General features: G+C 36.4%; 1 protein-coding gene across 5 annotated transcripts in view; it reads left to right on the top strand.

The window, feature by feature from the left end:
• LRRC7 (leucine rich repeat containing 7) overlaps positions 1–26,180 on the top strand; it is a 528,235-nt gene that overhangs the window by 197,131 nt on the left and 304,924 nt on the right. For all 5 annotated transcript variants that reach the window (XM_047792054.1, XM_047792057.1, XM_047792056.1 and 2 more), the window contains one exon: positions 23,800–23,917. In XM_047792054.1, the coding sequence (XP_047648010.1) occupies positions 23,800–23,917 (118 nt within the window). The remainder of the gene's footprint in view (positions 1–23,799; positions 23,918–26,180) is intronic.

Here is a 26,180-nt window from a genome sequence, read left to right as displayed (position 1 = left end):
ACAAATAACTTTGATAAGCTGATGTGTGACCAAAATTGAAAGGCACAGACAGTGAATTTGGTATAAGAGGTCAATTTATCCATATGTAAAAGAGGATGGGACTGAAACTGAAATGCTCTATTTACAAAGTTTTCGCCATGTATCTGTCCAGAGGTATTTTAGAAATTAAGGACCTGAGCTTTGGACTCAGACAACCTAGAATTAGATCCTAGCAGTGTTAATCGATTGGGAAGGTATTTTATTTTCTGAAAGCCTCAGTTTCTTCACCAGCAAAACTGGGAAAATAATAGCATCTGTGTTTAGATAGATGATAGGTAGAGACATACGCATACATACATACATGCATACATGCATACATAGGTAGATAGGGTACTTGATGAGATAATATTTGTGGAGTACCCGGAATAAAAAAAAATCCAACATTTGGTATTTATTATTCTCTTATCACAGATGAGGGAAAATTACCATGTTAATTACCCTGGGTTAATCAGTAAGATTTTATAACATTTCAAGATAGTTCTGGATATTGACTCAATCAGAAAATGTGGCATGACTTCATTCCTAACTGAAATTTCCAAAGACGGCTTCTAGGGGAAAACAATTCTCTGTCCATAGCGGTTGACAGGTTATTGCTGTACCAGCATATTTGTGATAGATTCTACCACCACGTCTCCAGAGAGTTTTCTTGACTCACAGAATCACAAAGTTTTTGAGTAAATGCAGCTTTGGAAACTGTTTTATTTAGCCCTCAATTATTGTAAGTAAATTGAGACCAGAAAATATAACTTCTTTTAGCCACATGAGATGTTAAATTCCTATCCAAAACTGTTACCAAAGACTGTAATCATTAGAATAGATTATGCTGCAGTAACAAGTCAAAAGCTCAGTGCATAACTGGAGTTTTGCTCTGGGCCCCATGCATGTGTTGGCAGAGATCATTGCTTTCCAAGAACCTATAATAACTAGTCCAACTTTCCACCTAGTACAGAAATGTCTATTTATTAGATACATATCTAATATATGTAATATTTACTTTCTAATATGTAACATAGAGTCATTTATCTCTTGCAACCACCATTCATCCTCTTCATGAACCTTTCCATGAGTGGAAAAAGTTACTTAAGAAGCAGACAATTGTATTATTGGAAAGTTCTGACTATTAGAAAGTCCTGAGACATGTTAATTATGTAGATCCAGTCACCTATCTATCCATCTAAAACTTGGCTAGGCACTTAGAATGATACAAAGATTACTAAGACATGCCTTTTTGGGACAAGGAATTATGATTCTGGAATTGCTGCCTTGATCCTTAAAATCTTTTAAAAGAATTCATATACTTTGCTTTAGAGTTCTGTTTTCCAAGACAAGTTTCCAAGTTTCTTTGTCCATTTTTTCAAGGACATGCTTCCCAGATGCTTCATCATCTTAACAGTATCACATCCAATGTACAACATTGTCAGTAAGCTTAAAGATGCTAGAAAAAAAGGCTCCATATCTACAGTTGCTTTTCTTGGGAAGAAAACAGACCTTGGAAAGCCAGGTGCCAACAAGGTCTTCAGGGAAACAGTTGCATGATGCTCACTACTCCACGTTGGCCACTCATGCAGAGCTGTATAGCTGAGACATTGATGATCCAATATAAAGCAAACAAGAATTTTTCAAAGAGGGATGTTTTAGACTGGCGAAAATTTTGTCATGGCTTGAATCCAGTCATTGGCCATGAAATGGAAGAAATCCTCACTGACTCTTAAGAAAAATAAAGAAGCAGCAAAAATGAACCTGGATCATGCCAGCAGCCAGCAGGTAAAATAGAGCTCAAGTTAATGAACAACAAATGGGTTCTGACAACTATGTTGGAGCTGTTTGTGCTGAGCCTACACATAAGAGCCAAGCAAGTGCCCTGCTCAGAGACTTGGCTTTCTCTGCCAGCATTGCTTGTCCACACGGCCTACTCCACCATTTCTTTCAGGGCTCTGCTCAAATATCACCACCACACCAGAGAGGCTTTACCCATTATCTTATACAAAATAACAATGCCAACACCACTACTCATTCCCCCCAACAAAATTTTAGGCTTAATTATATCTCTAGAAGATTTCTAATACGATTCAATTGTGTTAACCAGTCGTAGAACATATACTACTGCATATGAAGTACCTAGCACCCAGTAGATGCCATATACTACTACATATGAAGTACCTAGCACCCAGTAGATGCTCAATAAATTTTGCATCTCCTGTCTTCTCCTGTTTATTCAGGTCTTCCTTTTGTCTTCTTTTTGTTTTCTACTGCTAACACACTGGTGCAGATAGATAAGCTCATACGACTTTAGAAGAACTTGGCTTTGATATCTGTTTCTTAACTGCCCACCACTTCAAGAAAAAGTTCACAAAATATAGCTAGTTCATACATTTAAGAACCTTAATTCCCTTTGTATATTACATTCCTCTATAACCCTAAGTTTCACACACTCTATTCACCCATCCTTTCCTCTCATGGAAAGACTGCCACTTGCCATCTTCTTGGCTTATCAATTCCAGTATTTCTTTAACATATGAAGACTGTTATTATTTGAAGTAAATTCAGTATCCATCATGTTCCTTAGATCCTACCAGCCATCATCATCTGTACGATATTTTCTTTCCTCTCTCTTATTACAATGGATGAAGTATACCTGTTCCTTTCAGAGGCAACCCTTTCTTACATTCTGTGATTCCCGTGTCCTTTTGTCTTCAGGACTTTTCTCCTATAACTACATTACCTATTTCCTTCTTTTAGTTTCTCCCTCTTTCTTCTAATTTATTCTCATTAGTGTACAAATGTGCTTTAATGCCATTGATCTTAAAAAAACAAGCAAAAACTTATCTTGACCTCAGACTTCTCTCTAGCTTGTCTTATTTCTCTGCTTTCCCTCTCAGCAAAATCCTTTAAGAAAAATGTGTATATCCTGTGTATATCCACCATTGTCTGTCCAACCCTTTCACTGGGTTCCCACCCTATTACTCTTACTCACGGTCACCAATTACTCTGTACTAGCAAATACACTGCTCCTTCTTCCGTCATCTAAATCAATCTCTCTGTTAAATACTCTCTTCTCTTAAGACACCTTCTGTTCTTAGCTTCCATGACAACAGCACATGGCTTCCTCCAATATCCATAGCAACCCCTTCTCTCCTTGCTTTCCTGATTTATCAATAGGAACACTTTCTAAATCTCTTTTTAGGCCTTAATCTTCTATCTTCCAAATCCATGCTATTAGGAAATCTTATTAACTACCTACAGAGCATAATCTGAAGTGCTTCTTTTTTTCTTCACTCCTACCAATCTAGCTGAAACCATCAGCTTCTCACCTGAATAACTACTGTAGCCTCTAATCTCTTTGACACCACCCTTAACTTACCACAACATATTCCCACATGGTAGCCAAAGTGGTATTTTAAAAATATATGTTATTGAATATCACTATTGTTTTTCTTTTTTTAGGCTGCACCCACAGCATATGGAAGTTCCCAGGCTAGGGGTCGAATCAGAGCTATACCACAGCCATAGCAATGCAGGATCCGAGCCACATCTGCGACCTACACTGCAGCTCATGGCAATGCTGGGTCTTTAACCCACTGAGCAAAGCCAAGGGCTGAACCTACTTCCTCATGGATACTAGTCGGGTTTGTTACTGCTGAGCCACACAAGAACTCCCTGCTGTCACTATTTTTAAAAAAAAATTCTTCAGTGGCACCTATCTTCCTTAGGATAAAATATTAGAGTTCCCATTGTGGTTTAGCAGGTTAAGAGCCCAACATAGCGTCCTGAGGATGTGAGTTCGATCCCTGGCCTCACTGAATGGGTTAAGGATCTTGAATTACCACAAACTGTGGCTTAGATTGAAGATGTAGCTCAGATTTGGCATTGCTGTGGCTGTAGCATAGGCTCCAGCTGCAGCTCTGATTTGACACCTAGCCTGGGAGCGTCCATATGCTGCAGGTTCAGCCCTAAAAAAAACAAAAAAAAACAAAAACAAACAAACAAACAAAAACCTTAGGGCCTTTCCTGGCTTACTTCAGTTTACAGGGTTTAGCCCTCTATCTATACCTTCTACTGTAGCTTGTACAGCTCTTCTCCTCATTCATTGCACACTCAGCTTCTTTCTGGTCTCTGAACCTGCATCACTCATTCCTACCCTCGAGTATTCCCTTTGCCTGGAATTTGCTTTCTCAGATCTGCATGGTTGATTCCTCCCTGTCACTCCAAACTCAAAATAAAAAGGTCACTTCTTAAAGAGGCATTTAGTGTCCTTTCAACCTAGCAGTCTCCCAGCAATTTCTCGGCTTCATTTTCATCATGATTCTTGCCATTACTTAATATTTTCATTCTCTTTGTGCAGTAATGTAGGTTTTGTGAGACTACAAACTTGTGGTCTTGTTCAGTAATGTATTCCTGGCTCCTAGAACAGTTGTCTGCCCATAATTGGTACTCAAGAAATGTTTGCTGAGTGAATTAACAAATCAATGTATATATTTTACCTAAATTGTTTTTAAACATTTCCACAAAATTGGCAGTAAAAATTAGCAAATGAGTTTTCATTCAAATTGAAATTTCAGTGAGATTTGATATTTGGGTAAAGGTTAGCAGTAAATGATCAGATGAGTAAGTCTTCAGCTGGAAGATAAAACAATTCAAAAACTGAATGGGGTGCTACAGTAAAGTTCCAGTTTCTCACTGACATGCATAATAGAGAAATTATTCATAATATCAACTTTTGAAGCAATAAAACATTTCGAACAAAAATAGAAATCTGAGTAAGAAAAAGTTATTTAAAATTTTCCACGTATAACCAGTGTTCTTCACAAACTTGTCCTTCGTTTTACTTTCCCTTGGGCTCCGAGAGAGTCTGTCTACATTATTTAGTGAAAAAGAAAAACTGTATACATGAATGCCAGAGTAATTGCAATAAAAGAAGAGATTTGTATGATTTTGTCCTCCAATGCCAAAAGTATAGAATTTATCTTGCTTTAGGCAGGAGAGTAAACATAGTCAATTTTTGATTATTTATGCATCACTCATGTGGCCATTTTATTTTGGACATGGTTTTATTATATTCAGATAATTCCATACTTTTGGCATTAGAGGACAGAATCATACACATGGTTGCACATTGAGTATCTTTGAAGGAGTGAGAGAGTTGGAAAAGGTCATTTTTCTCACTTTTATTGGCTCCATAGATATAGGTGAAGCTACTCTCCTTAACATGCCAAGGTTATGGATGGTTCTATATTTCTGCAAAACAAACACTTAAGGAATTATCTGTTTATTTTAAATTTTTTTTTAAATGAGGCAACTTTATTAAACAAGTCTCAGCTTTTGCATTCTACATTTGCAAATTTAAGCCATGTTTAATCTAGAGGGAAGCTTTTCATATTTTCCAAGCATGACAGTTGCTTCATCAGCAACTATAGTGATACAAGTAGTTTCTTTCCCTCTGAAAGATTCCACTTTGAGAGAAAAAAAATAATCAATGTTCATTCAACATTTTGGTAAACAAAGCATAATTATGAACAAGCAACTCAGAATTTTCCCCCTGAAAATATTTCTTCTTTGGCTCCTGCGAGGTCATTAGACTTCTCATTATACAAGCAAGAACCCTTGATTTCAAACAATTTTATATAATGGTCTAAGAAAAACATGACTTCAGGCGCTCAAATCCTAAGTAGCAGATATCAGTGAATTAAAAGAGGAAAGGATTAATAAATTTTGCAGATATATGAAGATTATTGGAGGGCACTTTTTGTTGCTTGTCCAGAATCCATTCCGCTTCTTCCTTTGGAACCTCAACCTTCTTTTTAAGGGCATCCTTCATTGTATAAGATATGGGAGGCATGTGGAATTTGAATCTTAAATAAACGTCATGGTTACATGTGGGTGTTTGGCAGTACCTTCCTCACAAGAGCTGCAGTGTATGCCCCTTACTACCATTGTCTTATGAATTCTGTGCAGCAGTTCATACCTTTCGGTTCTTTTTTTCATGTAAAGCAAGATCTTCAGCGCCTATTGATTTTGAGCCTGAGATATGATTTTGAGGCTTAAGTAAAAATACTCATCTTCATCTAAAATGGCCAGTTGTTTTTTTTTTTAAAGGCCTCTAATAAAAAGAAATCAAAAACTGACACAACTGCAAATCCATATTATAAACAAATGCATAGCCATTTGTTCACCAATGAAATTTTTGTTATTGTAGTAATATATTTGTCTAAATTTATATTAAAGAAGCAAATCAACTCCATCAAACATATACCCTTTCTCATCAAAATAAGCCATTTCTCTTAGCTCAAATGTCATATAGCACTTTGCTGTTTTTATAGTGCTTTCGCGTGCTTTATACTATTTGCTGCTCACTGCAGTCCTAGGAAATGGGCAGAAACAAATTTGTTAGCATCTAATGCAGATGAAGAAACTGAAGTTCAAAGGGCTTAAAGCAGAATGTTGGAAGGCATGAGATGAATTCATGTCAGAACTTGTGCTAAACCTAAGTCCTCTCTTTTCAGAACTCTTTACACTTACTACAGCGCTTCTGTGATAATAACCAGTAACTGTAGGTACTTCTCTGTCAGGATACTTCCTTCTATTGTTTATCCTTTTTATCTGTTAAAATGCGTCTCAAATGAGTGAGTTACAAAAACTTAAGCTTGAAAGGCATTTTAAAGGACTTATTTCGCCCTCTGCCACCATACATGTAAAAGTATGTTCTGTGACATCCTTCCCTTGACTGCTTCTAGAGTGAGAGAGCACATTCCTTAATTTGAGAAAATGCTGTGTGGAAGCTCTATTTTATATGAATAAAGTGCTTAGAGTTTGACAGTAAGAAAAACATGTAAAGTGTATTATACTAGGCAGTAGATTATGGAGGATCCACAAAAATTACATCACTTCATTTCAACCCCCAGAATCAACCTCAAAAATTAAGGAAAAAATTAAGGGAGAATTTTATTTTCTTTGTTCTATGCTGATATCTACCAATATTTTCTGTCCTTCCTCACCTCTGGCCACTGTTAGAGGTCTTACTCTTTGCAAAATAATATACAGGGCTTCAAGGGAGGTGTTCTGACGTTTTGTAACAATAATAAAATATTCTAAACCCAAGGACACTGAAACACAATGAGGTTAAAAGAATTTCCCAAAGGTTAGGAAATGTCAAAGTTCACAGAGGACAAACTTGGGCCCATATTACTCCAAATCCCATGTCCTTTCAACTATAAATCTGAAGGAAAACTTTCTGGAATTGAGCATTTCACTAGAGTCTGGAGGATAAATAAGAAGGAGGAATCAAGGATGATTAGATTTTCATCCTAGAGAACTGGGAAAATGATATTATTAAAAATATACTGGAAGGGGCTCTTGTGTACAGAAACATGGCAGATTCCATTTTGGATGGAAATTGTGCGCTATCAGTTGAGTATTCTCATAAAGACACCAAAAGATACTGAGAGAGCTGAAACCAAGCCTCCTCAGAGCAGGGCTGGCAATAAAAATCTTTCAACCAGAGATCAGAAATAAGCAGCCATGTTTTGTTTGACCTATTTTTCTAAAATGAGTTATATCCAACTGGTAAAATATTAACTTCTGCAATAAACGTCTAGATTCCTGGCCTCTATTTAAAAAAAACAAAAAAAAAAAAAACAAAAAAAAAACAATCTGGTGGTGTCCATGTGCTCAGTATGCTCAAGTGGGAAAACTTAGGTGGATTTTATTATCTCCTATCATTGGGTTCTTTTGATGCAGCAGATTTAGTTTGCCACAGATGTCACCCAAGCTGACCCTGGTAATGAAGTTACCTATCTAGCGCCTGTAGAAAATTGATATCACAACCTTATATGTATATTCATGAATTTCTTCATGAAAAAATAATCATCGAATATTTACTATGTTCGAGATACTTGCTAGTCACTGGGAAAATAACCATTGAACAGATTTATGTACTCGTTAGCAAGAAAAACAGACATTGGAAAAAGGAACTGTATCAAGTATGCTATTATAATGGGTAGGGAAACAGTGGGTGTTTTGGAACTATTCAGTTTCATGTTTCCCCTAAGGAATATCATTGCACCTAAGACACAGATAAGTAAGAAATTGGAAGTTAAGTATTGCTTAAATACATAGTGCGAAAGAGAGAATGGGAGAAATGAGGCTGTAGAAATTATAAAAGCCTTCCATGCTAAGATATGGAGTTTGAATTTTACACTAAAATATATGGAAATTCATTTAAAAGTTTTATCTGAGTAGCAGCAAGATCAAATATGCATTTTAGAATGATAGCTCTAGCTGCGCTAAGAATAGACATAAAATATTAAACCTAGAGGCAAGGAGACCGTTTAGGCAGAGTTTGTAAGGAATCTGTGAGAGGTAGTGGCTCAGGGTAGTGACCCTGAAGATTACACAAAGGACACAGATTGGCAAAGATTTGGGAAAGCAAAATTTACTGAATTTGGTCATCTATCTGTGTGATAGCTTGATTTCTGGGTAAGAAGCAAAATGAGTCACAGGTGACTCCCAGGTTTCTCTTAGACCATATGGGAGGAAACCAAAAGAAAGAAGGTATGGGATCCAGGAAACCAGAGCCCAATTCAGCAGAGCTACAAATGAGTATCTGTGGAAGCCATATGTGCATCACAGTGAGAGAGTAATATGCCCAGATGGGGGCTGGCTGTACTGGGTGCAGGAGTGAGGAGGTCCTCCAGGATAAAATGTGAAACTATCAAACTCTAATGTGCTTTAAGCATTTTGAATGCTAATATTACCGTTGGGCGTTTGACAGAGCTGTTTGAGCATTTGGAAACTATTAAAGATATATGCATAGAAAACTGAGTAAATAAAAAGTAAAGAAACTAAAAAACAAAGCAAACATCGGGTTCAAACAAAACATTGTCGATTTAACTAAGAATTTGGATTTAAGTGTATTGGGAAGATGAAGAAAAAGAGAGTGATGGTGCTTGTGGTCATGCAAAGTGATATGACTTAACTGAAATATATGAAATAAATAGTGGCTACAATTGATAAGCAAGAAGTAAAGGTACATGTATATTCTCTAGAAATATAGAAGGAAGTACAAGAAATAGTAGCTTGAAAAGTTTAAAACAACCACTGTTAGAACAGGAATGATGAGATGGAAATGAAAGAACGGTGAATTGATATAATGTTTTTATAAAAACAAAAAGAAAGAAAGAAAATTGATCTGGAAGAGAAGAAGCACCAGGGGTTAAACTTTGAGTAGCTCTGACCAAATCTGACCAATATAATATGGTACTTTCTTTGGAAAATGATCCGTAAGACACCTTGATAAATAACATGCCTGCTGCTCAAGAAAAATCATAAGGTATCATCTGAGCAAATTAAATGACATAAAAAGTGAAATGTAAATTTATAGAGTCAACATCTGCTATCTAGTCTTTTCAGTAGTTCTTCTAATAGTGAACAGATTATTACAGGTTTTAATATTATTCATTTCCCAGCATAGCCCTTAGTATAGGAAAGGAAACTGATGGAGTATTATTTCTCTAAACTATTTTTAAAAAAATTTTTTTTACTGAAGTTTTTTTAATTTTCTTCGTTTTCTCTAAATCTTTTAAATTTCTGGAGAAATAATTTCTCTATAGGATTTATTAGGTTTAAACAATTTAAAGATCTAATTCTTAACCAAGTACTCCTGGGAAGTCAGGCTATGCTCAACTTGTAGAAACATGGGATTATGTCAGTAGGATTGAGAGGTTGACCATCCTTAAAACTGACCTAGAGTCATATGTAAAAATCACCATGTGAACAATTGCTTCCAAAAATTAGTACAGATACTTGAGCCCATAAGTTAGTATCTACTATAGCACACATGTGGTATATTTTTCTGAGATTGACAATTAATGCTGAGATTTCTAAGAGGAATTTAAATATGTTATGAAATCAAACACAAAATTCATGTGAATTATAAAGACAAAAAATCATGTTGGCTGTTTTCTAGTGTTAGAGGTACTAAGGTAGAAGGTTAAAAGGCCCTTGACAAGACTCCATAGATAATGACAGCTCCAAAAGTGCTGAGATGATGGGAAGGAAGAGAAGCAAAGGCTGTGAATAATCTAGGTGCACATTTTGCCTATTAGATGGTATTATTTAACTTCCAAGTGTAGCTCCAAAATTTCACTAGACATTCTGGTTGCTGACATGAAGAGTATTTAGCAGTGAGATTCCACTGGTGTAGTGGAAAGAAGTAGAACTTTAGAATCAGGCAGATTTGAGTTTGAGGGAGATCTTTAATCCTAGTTTCTCCTCCCCCATCTAGGAGGTACCATCTCCCTTGTCAGATTGTTTTACCTGTATCTTATTTTTGTCATCTACTGATTTGGTGATAATTTTTCTTCATTGTTATAGATTAAATAACATAATGTATGTGAAGTGTGAGTAAAACATAACTGGCAAAACATAAACCCTTCAACGAATGGTGGCAATTTTTATGGACTGTGATACCATAAAGAACACTGAAGTGTTTGTTGACTTTCTTCTATAAAATGAGAAATGGTCTACCACTTTACAGGAAGGGAGTTATTTTCTTTTCTAAATTAATAGAGATGTAAAAAGATAGAAAATCTTTCGCAGATATCTATTCTTCCAAATTTTATGTGAAAATTAATTTTAACAAAATTCTAGAGATATTTATCCTTTCTATACAAAGACATGGTTTGCTGTTTCCATAATGTGAGTTAAATCTTGACCAGAGATTAGAGAAAATGTCAGTAGTCTCCCTCTCTCTCCTTAGAAGCCTTTTTTACTGCTTCTTGATTTCCTGATAACAGTGTAGCCTTCTATTGATTTTTCATTTTGATGTGTGTATATGTGTGCGTGCTATTTGATTGCCTAGAACATTAAATATTGTTTCCTTTAAATTTTATGTGGATGAATTACCGGTTGTTTTCTTCTCTTTTTTCTTTCTTTCTTCCTTTCTCTCTTTCTTTCTTTCTTTTTTTGAGGTGGCAATAGAGGTTAATTGTGTTGAATTTAATTCCCATGGCTCTCAGTTGTCTCTATTCTGTGTGTCAGTGGCCTTTAATAGGAATAAAGGATCTCTTACTTTGTTCTAAATAATTAAGAATTGACTATGTAAAAGCTTGTAAAATATGTTCACCACATGAATTTACTCGTTAACTTAAATGATGGCTGCTTCTGCCATTGCCTGTGGAACACTGCCACCCACCTGCAGAGAAACACTCTCAGGAGAACTGGAGCAGGCCAAGGCCAACAGTGTGTGGCAGGTGCCCACAGACAGAAGTCGGAGCTCTGTTTAGAACAGAGGTATGGAAATCAAGGGAACGAAGGCTTCTAAGGAGGGAGTGATGACACCATCAAAGGGAGAAGGGAGGCCAAGTAGGGTGAAAATTGGATAATCCATTCAGTGGGGCAATACAGTGTCATTTGTAACTTGTACAGTAACAACTTGAGGGGAGTGGAGAGGGCAGCTTCCTGATCTTCCTATTCTCTCTAGATTATCATGCTCATCCTTCCTCATGGTCTCAGCCCCCACATTGAAGACTCCCAGATCCATTGTGCCAGCGCAGCCCTATCTCAATCCTCAGATTTATATGTGCTTTCTGCACTTACTGGAATATTCACACTCAACAGATCTGATTTCCCCCTTGAAACCTGTCTCCTGCTCTGCTCTTAGTTGGTGTCCATTTAGTCCCAATACCAGGACCCTATCATTCTTTACTCTTCCTGCTTATCTTCCACACCACATCAGTGGCCAAGTCCAATCAATTTTACCCCCTAAATATTTCTTAAACCTAATCTTTCAACCTTCTGAAGAGAGCCTTTGTCAGGCCCTCACCATCTTCCAGCAGACTAATAAAACAGTCTCTTTATTGATATGTTTTAAATCTGCTTTTGTTTTTCCCAATGTATTCTTCACAGAGCCAACAGTAATATATCCAAATGTAAATATGACCAGGTTGTAACCAAGGTTAAGCCTATTCCCTGTCTTCTCTCCAACTTACAGAAAAAAGCCATGCTCCTGCACAAATCATGCCAATGGGAGCCATGCTCCTGCACAAATAATGCCAATGCCATCTCATTACCCAGCTACAGCTTGCTTCTCCAGTCACCTACTCTTGCTCTCACAGACAGTGTTCCTCAAGCACAAAGCTCTTTCTTGCCTCTAAGCTCATGCTGTTTCCTCTGCCTCATATGCTACTTCAAAATTCATCTCAGTTGCCACCTTCTCCCACAACCTTCATTCTTCACTCACTGGTGCAGTTATTTAGCTCTCCTCTCTGTCTCCATATTACCGTGGGTATGATTCTACAGCTGCACTTACCAAGCCTAATGTAGTTATTCATTCAATACATATTTACTCAATCTCTACTCTATTCTGGGGAAATAGGATTGAAGAAGAAAGACACTAAAATATGAGACTATGTCTATTAAATCTTTGTTTCTTTAGGAAATGTAATGTTTGATTCAAAGTTAGGGTCTCGCTGAATATTTGTTGTACAAATAATTATGATTTTGCAAAAGTGTATTGTAGATATATGTACACAATATTATGCTAAAGCACAGCAGAAAGACAACTGTTCCCTGCTCTGCTGGAGAGTCAAGGAGTCTGCTAGGTGAAAGTGCACTGTTACAGATAAGACTAGGGTGCAGTGTAGTTAGGCTTTTTAAATGATAAATTGAGCCTTAGACAAAATATATGGAATTTTTCAATAGCATGTGACTTGTTAAGTGTGAAATCAGAATTCAGATTTAGGTCTGCTTACCTCCAAAAGGTATAATCTTTCCATTATGACTACAAGAGAATAAAGAGACTTCAGCTATAGCATAAGCCATCTGCTCTTTGGTTTACTGACCTGGACAGAGCTAGTCAGCACATGTTGGGTTTTTGGTACCTAGAAATGATTAAAGCATAGACAATAAAATAATTAAATATATACACACACATATATACATATATACCAGCTTATACTTATATAAATGCATATCATTCAACCCAGTGGTTCACACAACGTATTGATTACTCTCTAAAGACAAAGCCAATACTTTTATAAATGTTAATTAACCAAAATTTTTAAACAAATTAGTAGTTATTTAAAAAGCAACAGGAGAAATTTTCAATGGCACAGGTGCATGCACACGCACACACACACACATCACCTGTCTTAAGTACTAGAGAGATTACCAGGAATTTTCCCCAAACACCTGGCAATAAGTGAGCTAGGTCAAAAATAAGAACATTTAGGAGTTCCCATCATGGCTCAGTGGTTAACGAACCTGACTCTTACCCATGAGGACTCAGGTTCAATCCCTGGACTTGCTCAGGGGATTAAGGATATGGCATTGCTGTGAGCTGTGGTGTAGGTCGAAGATGCAGCTCGGATCCCACATTGCTGTGGCTGTGGCATAGGCCGGCAGTGACAGCTCCAATTTGACTTCTAGCCTGGGAACCTCCATATGCCACAGATGTGACCCTAAAAAGACAAAAGACAGAAATAAAAATTAAGAACATTGAAAGCAGTGGTTTTATATCTGTCTTTTCACTTTTTCTGATTTCTTTCTTGGTGTTATTAACTTGCTACCATCAAGTAAAATAATCATGAATATGTAAATTAAAGAATATTTTCATTTTAAAAATTTTAAATGAGTATAGCAAATGTCATGCTTTGTATATTCAAACAGACAGGTATTATTCCAATAAAACAGATTCCTTTTCTTCTAAGATAATGACAAATGCTAACATAAACTTGCTGTTCCAGGAGGAGAAATGACTCAACACCACCATTGGACAAACTGCTGCTGAAAAGATCTTTATTTTAAAATCAGCAACAATGATATTTATTGTTTTCTAGGATAAAATGCCTGAGTTTTTATTGTCACTGCCATCTTTCCACAAGGAGGAAAGGAGCTCTTCTCTGCAGCAGTTTCGAAATTGCCAAAATGCTCTAGAAGGTGTTACGTGTTCCCTTCCCCTTCAGCTTCAATCATATTTGATGCTACCAGCATCAGTCCAGCCCCAGACCTCCTACTCCAGCCCACAGCTCCCTAGTACTGGAAACCTTAAAGTGCTGTTGCATTGCAAAATCCTCCCTCCTGTGACTGCCTGTACAGCACTGGCACCAAGTCTTAATGATTTCTCCTCCTCCCAACGCGTCTTCCTCCTCACCTTTCCCGACAGTGCCTTAACTAAGACACCCATTATTTTTCACCTAGATGTTGCAGTCTTTGGTCTGCCTGCTTCTAGACATAGGTGCCACTTTTGCAGAAACAAAAATCTGAGTCATTCACTTCCCTGCTTATGAACATCAAAGGGATGGGTGATAGATAATGTTGAGGGTGGGGGGAGCAGAGTAGAATAGTTGGAAGGACACACAAATCCCAGCATCCACATTCTCTAGGTTAAGAGCAAATCTAGGAATGTTTCTCTTGGAATACAATGCACCGCACGTTGTTGTTTTCATCTACTGTTTGCTTAATTGCATGTCATTGTGTGTGTGTAGTATAACCACCAGTTGATGGTAAACTTGAGGAAGAGAATGCTTTGTTATTCACCTTTGGATCCTGGCAATATGTCTGCTACTGAGTAGTTGTTCAAGAGGTGCTCACTGAATACAAGCAGTCAGGAAGGAAGGGAAATGGGAAGGAAAGAAAGGAAGAAGTTAGGAAGAAGAGGAAGGAAAGAGAGAAGAGAGGAAGGAAGGAAAGAGGAGGGAGGGAGGAAGAAAAGAAAGAAAAAAGTTAATGACTGTCATAATTAGAAACTTATTATTTCACCAAATGCATGCATTAAAACCATTTTTGAGTTGGCTCTTTCCTAACTAAAGTTAATTATTAAAGCTTGTATTAAACTAAAGAATTTTAAAACATTTTACTATAGAATGCACAAAATAATTCTTTCTTTGAAACAGCTTTCAAATGAATTTGGAAATGCTATCACCTGAACACTTAAAGGAATTCAAAGGAAGAACTTCTAAGAAACCAGCCATCCAGTAATGCCAACTCATTAAATAATCAGTTCTTTTCCCTGGTGGAAGCCACTTGTGCCAACGCATGGCATCAATAACCCTCTCATTGAATATGTATGATCTTACATGACACTTCTCAGGAAAAAGGTTTATTTATTTATTTTTTAATTCACAAGAAACTAATACTTTTTTGCTTAATTTGTGGTGAAAAAATAAACATTTCTTATTTTTTTCTAAGGAACTATGTTTTCAGATCTAGTCATTCATATCCATAGTTGTTATTGCATCCTTAATTTTCCAAGCCTCATTATAAAGGTGATAATAAAATGCTAATTCAAATTATTATAGTTTGCATTTACATAGCACTTCAGTGTTATAGAGTACTATAGCATATACTCACATTTACTCTAATTTAGATCCTTGCTGTCAAAAGATAGTTACTGAATCTGATTCTTCTTCCCTAATCCCCATAAGACATTATGATGAGCTGCTGGTTACCCTTGTCTGATTCACTTTCCCCTCCCAGAAACCCACCACCTGATGTCAGTTGTCACTATTATCTTTCCAAAGCACAGATGTAGTGGTACAGAGGGAGAAATGCACTGTGGTAGAAATGGCTTTTTACCAAACAAAACTGAATTTGAGTGCTGGCTTGGACACTTCCTATGTATATGACCTTGTAAAAGTTAAACTCCTGAGTTTTCTCATCTGCAAAATAGGGATAATAATACCTCCCTTGCAACATTGTTGCAAGAAGTAGATTGTATACTTTAAAAATCTAGTTGACTGCCTAGCACCTATATAATAGGCACTCAAGAAATGGCACTATCTTATTATTTGCCACTCCCCTGCCTAAGAATATTCGTGAAAGAACAACTATTTACTGAGAAAATACCATGTGTCAGGCATTGCACTGTACACTGCAGATGCTGAAGAAACTAAAGAAGCTTACGGTCTAATAATCCCCAAACAGGGGCATCCAGGCTTCAATGGGGATACATACAGAATGTTATGAAAGTACACAAATAGTGCATGTAAACCAGTCTTAAGCTGCGACCTGAAAGGTGAGGGGGCCTGAGCTTAGAGTAGCGGGTAGAGGGAAAGTGGGAAAGAGGGAAAGTGGGGTGAAAAAAAGGCAAGGTACAGCAAGGTGAATGTGGAAACTGGTACCTACCGAGTGTGACTGGAAATGTGATAATGCAGGGCAGCAGAAGGGAAGGTGTAAGAAAAAGACAGGAGACAGGGGACTGACAAGGTGAGACTCTGGAGATGTAAAGGACATCAAATGCCATATTAAGAAATTTGGACTTTGTCCCAAAAAAAGAGGAGAGAGGAGATGGACCTGATCACGTTTCCTTTTTCAGAAGTAACATGATATCATCTATTACAGAGGTCCTTGACCTGGTCCACAGAGCCATGCATGGACTTCCATTTATTTGCATGTTCCTTGACATTGGATGAGAGAGAGAGAGTGTGTGTGTGTGTGTACATGTGCACATGCGTGTTTGTATGTGCGTGTGTTCCTGGAGATAGTATCCATAATGTTGAATCAAAAATGATTAAAAATCACCATCCAAACACCTCCTGTAATACAAAGCCCTGGCTCTTCCTTTTTATTTATTTATTTATTAAAATATAGTTGATTTAAAATGTGCTAATTTCTAAGGTACAGCAAAGTGACTCAGTCACAGATACATACACAGTCTTTTTTATGTATTATTTTCTGTCATATTCTATCCAAGGAGATTGGATATAGTTCCCTGTGCTAGACAGAAGGACCTTATTGTTCCTCCATTCTATATGTAATAGATTGCCTCTACTAACTCCATACTCCCTAAAGCCCTGACTCATATACCCTTTCATATTCTGGCTAAAATCTGCATTTTCTATCCCTGTCACAAAGCTTAGAATAAAGCCACTTTTAACTGTTTGCCATGCCACCATACCTTTGGTCCTTTCATCTCATTATAGCTTCCTGAGCTGCCTTGCTCTTCCCAATTTGCCCCTAATCCCCTCTCCACCTTCTGCTCATAAAAGTTCCCCTCACTCAGACCACTTCTCCTTTCTCCAGGAATCCTCTGATGTTCCTTCCCCATTCTTCTCTAGCACAAGCAGAGATCACAGTCATAGGTTTCTGATGACCCAACTGGAATGAGAGATAGACAAATAGACCAATGGACTAGAAACAGAAAATCCAAAGACTGACCCATACTTATGTGGAAATCAGATATACCACAGAATCTGTCTTGCGAAGCAATGGAAAAGTAATGCCCTGTTTTTAAAATGGCACAAATGGTCATCTATAAAGAGAAAAGAATGCATCCTTACTTCACATCATTCTCAAAAATAAATTCCAGAAGAGTCAAATAAAAGCATTAAAATATTTAGGAGGAAAAAAATAGGAGACCATCTGCACATATTAAAACTGTGCGATAAATTTGACTATTGTAAATGTCTTTTTATCAAAAACCACCATAAAATAAATGGATTGATGAGCCATATATTGAGAGGACTGTCAAAGAATTAGTATCCAGAATGTGATGAGCCCTTACAGATGAATAAAACACAAAAGGGTGTTCAATTATTTTTTCTTATGTAATGGGTAAAGTGTGTTACCATTTTACATACCTCAGATTGGAAAAAATAGTCTGAACATGTCAAATTTTGGAAATAATATGAAGAAGTAAGAACTCCTATCTCTGTTGGTAGCACTTTAAATTGTCACAGCCACATTGGAAAACATGTTCTATAATTCCGTTACTTAGTAAATTTGAATGAAATGCTTACCTCCTCAGAGAAATGTTGTATATGTGCATCGGCAGATGTATATAAGAATACATCTCATTTGTTGTTCCAAAAAAAGAGAAATAAACCAAAAGTCAATGAACAGTAGAACATAGGAGAAAAATTGTGTTATAGGAAGCATAAAATAGTAGAGGTGGGTTGGAGAGATTGTAGATATCTGTGCATGAAATAATGTTAATAACACAGCATTAAATGAAAAAGTCAAGTTACAAAAGAAGCTTATCATATTATTCCATTCATATAAAGATTAACAGACAAATCCAAACAATGTATATTTTTAGGATTACTAGACATGGGGTAAAAAGTGAGGGAGTGAGAAATTGGTTGTTTTGGGGGGGGTTGGGTAGGAGACAAAGGGACATGATTGGGAAGAGAATAAAATAGCTTTCTTGAACTGGATTGAGGAATATGGGCTCTTATTTTATCACTATGACTTTTAAAAATATGTATTATATACCCTCAGGTATATGCATGTGTTGCTCCAGCCCCCAGTTGGCTGACCAGATCTGTGGTTCTGCATCTGGGGATTCAGCCTATCATAGATTGTGTCGTGCATATGTGTTTACATTCCCATCAACAATGTACACGGGTTCCCCTTTCTCCACATCTTCTCCAACATTTGCTATTTCTTGTCTTTTTGATCATAGCCATTCTAACAGGTGTGAGTTCTTATCTCATTGTGGTTTTGATTTGCATTTCCTGATGGTTAGTGATATTGAGTATCTTTCCATGCACTGGTTGGCCATTTGTATGTTTTCTTTGGAAAAATGTCTATTCAAATATTGTCCATTTTTAATTAGATTTTTCTTTTACTATTGAGTTGTATGAGTTTCATGTATATTTAGGATATTAACCCCTTTTTGGGTAAATGGTTTGAAGGTATTTTCTCCCATTCTGTAGGTTGCATTTTTTTTCCTGATTGCTTCTTTTGCTGTGTGCAGACCTTATAGTTTGATGCAGTCCTACTTGCTTATTTTTGCTTTTGTTGCCTTTGCTTTCGGTGTCATATCCAAAAAATCTTTGCCAAGACCGTTGTCAAAGAGCTCTTTCCCCTATGTTTTCTTCTAGGAATTCTGCAGTTTCAAGTCTTACCCTTTAAATCTTTAATCCATTTAGAGTATTTTTTTGTGAGTGGTATAAGATGGGGTCCGATTCCCATTGTTCTGCTTGCAGTTATCCATTTTTCCCAATATTATTTATTAAAGAAACTGTCCCTTCCCTGTTGCATCTTTTTGGCTCCCTTGTCAAATATTAGTTGACTATGTTTATTTCTGGGTCTCAATTCTGTCCTACTCATCTATATATCTATTTTTATGCCACTACTGTATTATTTTCTGTTTTGACTGACATTATATTTTAATCCCACATTTAGACATTTTCTTTTATTCTCTCTATCTTTCTCTCCACTTCCCTCAGAGCCAAAACCGAGAAAGTCATGCATTCACCACTGACTCCTTTTGCAGAACCCAGTTTTCTTCTTTTCACTCCACTCACTGAGGGTGTCACCCTTAGGAGACCTCAGCTGTGTACAGAGTAGTCACTAAACATATCTCTGACCTCTGTTCAGATGTCAAGCAGCTTTCTATCCTTCCACCTGCAAAAAAACCCCTCAGTCTTCAGTCACCAGAGACCAATGGATGCCCCAGAGCAAAAGCTGAATACAGACCCACTTAACTCTGTGTATTAGCATTTTCTTGTTATTCTGGAATTTGAGAAATTGCCATATTTTACAGCCAGAGTTCAACTATGCCATAAAGGAATGTGTGTGTGTGTGTGTGATTTTGCTGCACTAAAAAGTTTTTCTTTGAATATTTAGTCCATCATATGCTGAACACAAAGGTTAATGGTTATTTTTTCATGTCTTTATCTTCAGTGCTGAACATAGTCCATACCATATAATAGGTATTTAATAAATATATTTTAAATGCATGTAGATGTTGTGGACTCAAAACTTTTTTTTCCAGAATAAAATATAGCTTTATTATGACATAGGAAAGACTACAAGCCATTAAGGGAAGACTCTAAGAGCAAGTCTCCTTATGTTGGCAAGCAAATATTTGAAACTAGTTTGAGTTATACAGTCTTTGAATTGGGAGTATCTTTAGATGCTACAAGGACAACATTCTCCTCCTCTAACTTGTGCTGGCTCTTAGGTGATCCATTGTTTCATTACCTCTTCCAGAAATACTTGCATGGATCAGCCTCATCACCATCATCACCGTAAACCAGGACAGATATTCTACCACTGTTCTGTCTTCACATGTGATGTTTTAAATACTTTCACACAGTATTTAATATCTAAATACTAAATTTTAACTAAGTTTCCGGGCTCAGTTGCTGTGTCTTATTCATTTTGTGTCCCTTGCACTCAGCATAGTGTCTCGTTTGTAGCACTAACACTAAATTAATAAATTTCATAAATTAATGAATAATGCTTTTTAGAATATGCACTTTTGGTCCCAAATATGTTCTTACTTTCGATGCTCAGGCCTTTCTCTTTTTAGTCAGCTCTCTTAGAAAAGACCTAACCATTACTTTTTGGAGTCAGTCATTTAAACTGCATACTCTTCTCAAACCAATTTCTGTCAGAGTTAAATTGCTTCCTTCAGCCCAAGAAAAAGAACCATTTAGTACACAAATATTTTAAGACTCAAAACAATTTTTTGAATTGTGAAATATTATTAGCATATGAAAGGCAGGATAACCATAATCATTAACAGTCTTTCTTTAATTAGCTATTAATTATATTTGTTGTTTTAGACTATATTGAAGAATTACCGCTATTTCACGATCTTTCTTCACTTCATTTTTCATTCAAAGCTTGAATATTGAAAGAACCATTAAAATGCCTTCTTAATTTCCTTGCCAATTTTATAGATGTCATGACTCATATTCAAATGTTCTCTGCTTTGTTTGTGGAATTTAGATTCCACTGAGATTGTTTATCTGCCTGAAACTTCCAAACCAGTAAAGTATCACTCTTAGCTAGAACTTAACATTCTCTTCATTTCCCCTTTACCTAAGTATACTTTCAAAGACACTTACTCACCATAACAACATAATATGTATAAGCCACTATGCTAGTCACTTTGATATATGTAAAGGTGAAACAGGTTGATGCCAAGATGAACCAGACATGACTCCTGCTGTCAAAGACCTCATCATCTAGAAAAAGTAAAATATAGATTATTATGTAGATATACCTCTGTTTCTTTATTAATAATGACTGACAGTTACCAAGCTCTACTATGGGCCAAATACTGTTATACATTTTTACAAACAATTCACTTCATCAAATCCAAGGCCACTGATTATAAGACACACCATTACCATTATTGTAGTAACTACTAAGGAAAAAAAAAAAAAAAACCTGCTTAAAAAGCTAACAATCCATGATGGCTCAGTAGGTTAAGGACCTGGCATTGTCATTGCTGTGGCTTGGGTTGTTGCTGCAGCATGGGCCTGGGAACTTCTATATGCTGTGGGTGCAGTCAAAAGAAAAATGCAACAATTTCGATTGGAAGATGCATCCCAAATGTCAAAGATGTTAATATGTGAAAAAATGAAAGACTTAGAACTGATGACATATAGTAACACATTTACAACAATCCTGCAAGTTAGATAATGTTCTTGATCCCATTTTACAGATGTGGAAATTGATAGGATTCAGGGATGTGAGATAACTTGCCCAAGATTATACAGCTAGTAAGTAGATGCATGGGCATGGAATCCACATCAATCTGATTCCAAATGCTATGCTCTTAGCCTCTCTACCAGAGAGATCTTGAATTCTCTTATGAAATAGTATGTTCAGGAGTTTCTTTGTTCCAAATACGGCTTCATCTAAAACTGGAAAAGAATACAGGGACCTCTATTAATTCTTGATATAATCTGAGAATCTAGTTGAGATAATGCGACTTGAATTTACACACACACAAAAAAACTCAGTTTGGAAAATTATTTGTCTGAAATTTGCATAAAATGGTTGTAGAAATCAGACTAAAGAGTAGTTATTACATCTTACCAATGTCAGCCATAAGGCAATTGATTATTTTATTTATTTATTTATTGTTGGTCTTTTTAGGTCTGCACCTGTGGCATATGAAGGTTCCCAGGCTAAGGGTCAAATAGGAGCTGTAGCCACTAGCCTATGCCACAGCCACAGCAACGTGGGATCCAAGCCAAGTCTGCAACCTATACCACAGCTCACAGCAATGCTGAGTCCTTAACCCACTGAGCAAGGCCAGGGAGCGAACCTGCATCCTCATGGATGCTAGTCAGATTCGTTTCCCCTATTCTATGATGGGAACTCCCCAGCAATTGATTATTTTAAATCAAGCCACATTGCATGTAGATGTAATGGTTCTAACAGAATAAAAGAGACTGGACAAAATTTTAAATTAGCTTTCACCATGAATATAGACATATATTTATCTGTTTTTGAGAGAAAATTAGTAGTTAGTGGAAACTATTCATGAAGTTATCTTTTTTTAGATTTTATAGAAAGAAGTAACAACATTTCTGTGGAAAATATTGCAATTCTAGCACTACCTGAAGTATTGCAAATACTCTGTAAGGAGCCAAAAATGACTAACCAAAAGCAAGAAACTACAGATTTTGTCTTAATTAAGTCTAGCACAATCTATTTTTAAAAAGCTAATGAGTTAAGAAATAACAGCCATGTTTTTGCTTATAAATTATGAATTACATGTAAGAACAAGCAATAGTTAAATGTACTGAGGGCCAACTGCATAGTCATGGACACCAGACTTCATCTGTGGAAATTTAGCAAAACAGAATTAGAAATGTCAAACAGAAAAGATCTCATTAAGATAATTCTTCCAGAAATGAATCAAAAATTCTGTCCCAGCTGTTCAAATCTTGAGTAGTCAAGATGAAATGGACATAGCTAAAAAATCTAACTTATTGTTTCCAGAAACATGATACTGGAAATACCTAAATAAAAATAACCAGATCATTAGAATGCTTGTTAAAAATGCAGATTTTGACCCCATCCCAGACCCACGATATTGGTACCTCTTTGGGTAAAACCCAAGAACCCACATTTTATTTTTTAATTTTTTTTAGGGCTGCACCCACTGCAAATGGAGGTTCCCTGGCGAGGGGTCCAATCAGAGCTACAGCTGCCAGACTACACCACAGCTACAGCAACATTGGATCCGAGCCATGCCTGCAAACTACACAACAGGTCATGGCAACACCAGATCCTCAACCCACTGAGTGAGGCCAGGGGTCGAACCCACAACCTCATGTTTTGTAGATTCATTTCCCCTGCACCATGATGGGAACCCCAAGAACCCACATTTTAACCTACCTCTAACCACCATTGATTAAAACCATGCTGTATTTGAGAACTATTGCATTAACACTTGACTCTTCCCTGTCTAATGCTTTTGGACTGGTGGCAGAAATGAATCAACCACTAGTGGGTTTTTTTTTGTTTGTTTTTGTTTTTGCCAAATATCAGAAATAAATGTTTCATTTGCTAGATATTTATGAAGCAGTTGGGGTGGGGGCGGTGGGGAGACAACAAAAGAAATGTGATCTCCTGTATCCAACTGTATTACAGTTCTTGCATGTCAGATAAACAACTCTTCAGTGTGATTAAATGGAAGTAATTTGTGGTAATGGAGAAAGAGAATTGAAGTAATCCTGGTAGCTGTGGGAATAAAAAGGAAGGGGCAACTCCAAAAATTATTTCAAAGAAAAAAATTCCACTGGCTCAGCGGCAAATTGAACATTAATGTTAAACTGAAGGAGGAAAGGTAGAGTACCTTAGGTGGGGGATCTGGGTAGCAGAGGCACTAACATGGGAATGGAATGTGAAAAAATTCTGAAAAGAATCCAGAGGATGGATATAGGTGAGACTTTTGTAGTTGATCATTTTCCTACCACTTTTGTAAAGGTGCTTTGAATTTTGTTACCACCTTTATATATGAATGGATTTAACCAAATTGAGAGCTAATTAATCATCATTTTCTTTTTACAGCAATTGTTCAACTGTCAAGCTCTAAGAAAACTAAGTATTCCTGATAACGACCTTTCAAATCTGCCAACCACCATTGCTAGTTTAGTTAACCTTAAAGAACTCGACATCAGTAAAAATGGTAAGTTTCTCATTTACTCTCTAAATAACATGAATTTTTAACTGAGAATGTGCTTTAATGTTTTCTCTTAGCAAATGATAAAACACTTTTTCTCTGATGTCGTTGCAACTCTAGCTTAATGTTGTTGAAAAGTTAAATCCTAAATTATAAATCAAAGACAGAACACTTCTCTTCCCTCCTCTTACTAAAGTCCCTGACTCATCCAGGCCTTGTTTCACTCTGGATTTAGATATGTGATTTAATCTTTTCAAGAATATTTTCCTGACTTTACACTGTTTATTTACCTCATTCTTAGAGTAAAATTGTTTCCAACAGTCTCAGGTATCATTTGCTCAGTGAGACCTACTTGTTCACCCTACTTGGAATTGAACTTCCAATTTCCCTTACTCTGCTCCACTTTTTACCTATAGCACTGACAGTCTTCTCGATACATATACTTTAATTATCTTTTGTATTCGTATATCCTCTCCCACCCCCAAATTTAAATGCTATTATGTGACAAGAAGGATTTTATTCTGTTTTGGTCACTGATGTATCTCAAATACATTAGTTTAGAGCAATTCCTGGTGAATAATAAGTGCTCAATAGTATTTGGAATATTTGTGGCCAAACTTGTTGTGTCTGGTGATTTTGTTGATAGTCATGTTGATAATGTTTTCTTCTAATTGTCTGTGGGAGTCTCCTATATCCTCGTGTTTCATTAAATCTTCATCTCCTTCCAGATAAACTTGGTATTCCATTTTATTAAAATAAAGCAAAGATCAGTCAAAAGGGTTATTGTTTAGGCACTGTGAGGATATAAAACATGACTCCTCCATCATTAAGCTAGTCTGTTAAATTGTGTGTGTGTGTGTGTGTGTGTGTGTACTGCTTTGGTAACTTCAGGCAATATGCTTGATGCCAAAGACACAGGCATGAACAGAACAGATCCCTGCCCTCATGAAACTTACATTACAGTATCTGCATTAGGCATTAAACAAGTTATGATGGATAATTAAGTAAACAATTGTGTGTGAAGATACATTGGAGGTGAAGGACATACATATTGCAGAACATAATCCAGTCAGTGTAGTTAGGTAAAGTTACATTAAGAAACAATAAGCAAGCCCACACAGGAATTGTTATTCAATGGGTATAAATTTTCATTTGTGCTGGATGAATAAATTCTAGAGATTTGCCATCCAACAAAATGCCCATAGTTAACAATATTATACACTTCAGAATTTGTTGAGAGGGTAGATCCCATGCTAAGTGTTCTTACCACACAAAAAAAGAGAAAGAAGGAGAAAAGAAAACCAAGGGAACATGAGGACACTCTGGGAGGCGTTGGATGTGTCTGTTACTTTGTGATGACGATATCATTGGTGTTTGCATATGTTTAAATTCATCCATTTGTATACATTAAATATGTGCAGTTCTTTGTGAATCATTGATGCCTCAAATTGGTTTTTTTTAAAGGGGGAAAAAACTAATGTGTGCAAGCTAGAAAAAAAAGAAGTCAAGTAAGATTAGCTTGATAGTCTAGATAAATAAGGACCTTAATTTAATCCATCTTTTTAAGGAATACCAGGAAAATCTCTTGATCACATGTAAACATGGCATATGTAATAAATTTTGGCCTATCCTATTTAAAATGAATATTCTGCTATTTTTATCCATTAAAAGAATACCCTCATTCCCTTCCTTGTTTGATTTTCTTAGTAGCCTTTAAGAAAAACTAACAAACTATATGTTTAAATTGTTTGTGTATTGTCTAGATTCCCCTAACTCAGATTAAAATGCAGTAATGTTTCAATTTTTTATTGTTGTTTTGGTCACTGATATATCTCTACTGCCTAAAACAGTGTGTGGCACATTGTAGGAGGTTAACACAATTTATTGAATGGATTCATGAATGAATGGTCCTCCTGGAACATGGAACACTTGTTGAACTGTACCCAGTTAAATTGGCTAGGGATGCCTTCAAGTCTATGAGAGTCATAGAAAAGTTTACCATGTCCCTGGGGAGAGAAGAAGAACTATAAATAATCAATGGGATCATAAAACACTACAATGAAATGGCTAATTACAGCACAATTTATAGTTGTAAATTCTTAGTGAATAAGATTAATAAAGACCACTTTATTACTAGGGAAGAGTTCAAGAAAAATATATGGCTTGAGGTGTTCCATGAAACACAGCAGCATCTGAATAAAGGAGAGCATTTCATTTGAAGGGAACGATAGAGTATAATGAGGACACACATCTTTCTACACCAACTTGA

The sequence above is a fragment of the Phacochoerus africanus genome, chromosome 8, assembly GCF_016906955.1.
Source record: "Phacochoerus africanus isolate WHEZ1 chromosome 8, ROS_Pafr_v1, whole genome shotgun sequence".
NCBI classification, from domain to species: Eukaryota; Metazoa; Chordata; class Mammalia; order Artiodactyla; family Suidae; genus Phacochoerus; species Phacochoerus africanus.
Note: the sequence above shows the minus strand (reverse complement) of the source record. Positions and strands in the feature narration are given on the sequence as shown.